Source organism: Amphimedon queenslandica, unplaced genomic scaffold (genome assembly GCF_000090795.2).
Source record: "Amphimedon queenslandica unplaced genomic scaffold, v1.1 AMPQUscaffold_12382, whole genome shotgun sequence".
NCBI classification, from domain to species: domain Eukaryota; kingdom Metazoa; phylum Porifera; class Demospongiae; order Haplosclerida; family Niphatidae; genus Amphimedon; species Amphimedon queenslandica.
This window is the reverse complement of record NW_003547381.1, coordinates 10,087-12,104: the sequence shown is the minus strand read 5'-3', so window position 1 is coordinate 12,104 and position 2,018 is coordinate 10,087. Positions and strand designations below refer to the sequence as shown.

Genomic DNA, 2,018 nt, shown 5'->3' with positions numbered 1-2,018 from the left:
AATGATTCATATGTTAACTGCTCCTCCTCTGTTTCCTCTTATTTCTTCATAAGCAGGATTAGCATTAATCATTAAAGTGTTAAATTCATATGCCTCATTATGTGCAGTAGGTACCTGTTGTTGTTGCAATGAGGCAAACCCTGTAATAAGTAGTTAATTATAAGCACTACTATACTTACTGTTTAACTTCCTTTTGTTTAAAATAACAAACACTATGAGTGTCATTATTATCAGTAGTAATAATATAATAACAACACCTGATGACGTTGTTAGGACAATAACTATAATAATGTAAAGTATATGATATGCATTATATACATGTATACATCATACTAACCAGTACTGATACTAAAGCTTCTTGAAATAGCTGTGGTAGTAGGGAATGTTTGTGTTGTAGTAGTATCAATAGTAGTAACATTAGTGATGTTAGGAGAAGAAAGATGGTATGCATCTGTCAATGTAATACTTGAACATGTAAACTGTAATTACACATACTTACTGATTGATAATATAAATGGTTCACTACTACCAGCCTCATTACTGAGTACAATACTGATAATACACTGGTGGTTTAATGGTATAGATATTAATCCTGTAATATCATTCATATTCTTTATTTGGTAAGTTGTACTGCTATCAGTTCCATTACATATTACAGTAACTGTAACATATTCAGGAGCTTGACCAACACATTCCAGTATAATCTATAAATTAATAATAATGATTGATGTAATTAATGATATACTGGAATATAGAACTGGAAAATAACCACATTTTGTGTATATGAGAGTGCATCAAGTGATACATTCTGTACAGTTATAGGTACTATAAAATAATAATAAACACAGTGAGTTAGATACATGTACATGTACCTCTTTGATATGAGAATGTATCATTAACCGATACTCCTTCTCCTAATTCATTAACTCCAGTTATAACATATGTATAACGATGAATAAATAAATTATTATCCACAAACTGATAACTGGCATTATATACTGATACACTCCTCAGGAACTGATTGGCAATAGCATCATATATACTCAAATTATAAAACAGTACAGATACTCTATCATCAACTGTAGGAGCAGTCCATGTTATATTAATAGTAGAACAATTGTCAATTGAAGAGTCAATGTTAGTAACTGGTCCAAGAAAACCTATAATACATATACATTAAAAAGATCGAAACTAAAAGATGAGAAAATGTGGTAGTATACTTACTAAACCCAAAAGATGACATGTCATCATTAAATTTTCCTCCATTATTACTCAGTGATACATTAAGGGTAAATGTATTTAAATTAGTTACCAAAGTACTTCCAGTTACAATCATCAATTGATTGTTATTAACTTGTATCGGTATACTGGTATTGCTTATTACTGTGTTATCAGTACTCAGTATATTAATTGTTATACTATTAGGATACTCTCCTTTACATATTGTACTGACCTATGAGTGAATGAGTGTGTGTGTGTGTGTGTGTGTGTGTGTGTGTGTGTGTGTGTGTGTGTGTGTGTGTGTGCATGTAGGAATGCATGGATCATTATTTACTAGAGTATACATACTTCACCATTTTACTGTTGTCCAAATACTTACATCAATGCTAATATTCAATAATACTTTTTGCCCATCAATTACTGGTGCCACTGATACAGGAGGAGTAATGAGAGGAACTGAAAGATACACTGTTAACATAATGAAGCCATAATAATGCTAACCTGTTTCATAATAAAAACTGATATTATTAGATGAGCCCATTCCAACATCATTAATAGGAGAAACTGATACATTATTTAATATACAAGGATCAGGATTAGTAGCTGATAATATAATACTCTTGTTAGTAGTAGTAACATTTACTAGTCCATTGACTATATAGTATCCAGTGATAGGTACATTATCCAGTGTATAAGGAGCTGTCCAAGTTAGTAATATACTGGATCCATTAATAAAGGTATCATTCAGATCACCAACACTATCCAATACACCTGAAAAGTGAATAAAAACATAATGA

At 30.9% G+C, this 2,018-nt stretch overlaps 1 protein-coding gene across 1 annotated transcript; it reads right to left on the bottom strand.

Annotated features, from left to right (window-relative positions):
* On the bottom strand, positions 1 to 780 carry LOC109587927 (uncharacterized). The gene is made up of 5 exons (XM_020004136.1): positions 746 to 780; positions 500 to 704; positions 338 to 451; positions 180 to 281; positions 1 to 140 (listed from the first exon to the last, which is right to left on the bottom strand). The coding sequence occupies exons 2-5, from the start codon at positions 606 to 608 to the stop codon at positions 7 to 9; spliced, it is 459 nt and encodes a 152-aa protein (XP_019859695.1). The 5' UTR covers positions 609 to 704; positions 746 to 780; the 3' UTR covers positions 1 to 6.
* Positions 781 to 2,018: the final 1,238 nt, after the last annotated feature.

What these genes read in the sequence shown, in the direction of transcription:
- LOC109587927 (XM_020004136.1), bottom strand. Translation starts at nt 608, where the DNA reads ATGAATGATATTACAGGATTAATATCTATACCATTAAACCACCAGTGT. An exon ending in ACCATTTATATTATCAATCA is followed by an intron (nt 452 to 499) that starts GTAAGTATGTGT and finishes TTACATTGACAG; the next exon opens with ATGCATACCATCTTTCTTCT. An exon ending in AAACAAAAGGAAGTTAAACA is followed by an intron (nt 141 to 179) that starts GTAAGTATAGTA and finishes TACTTATTACAG; the next exon opens with GGTTTGCCTCATTGCAACAA.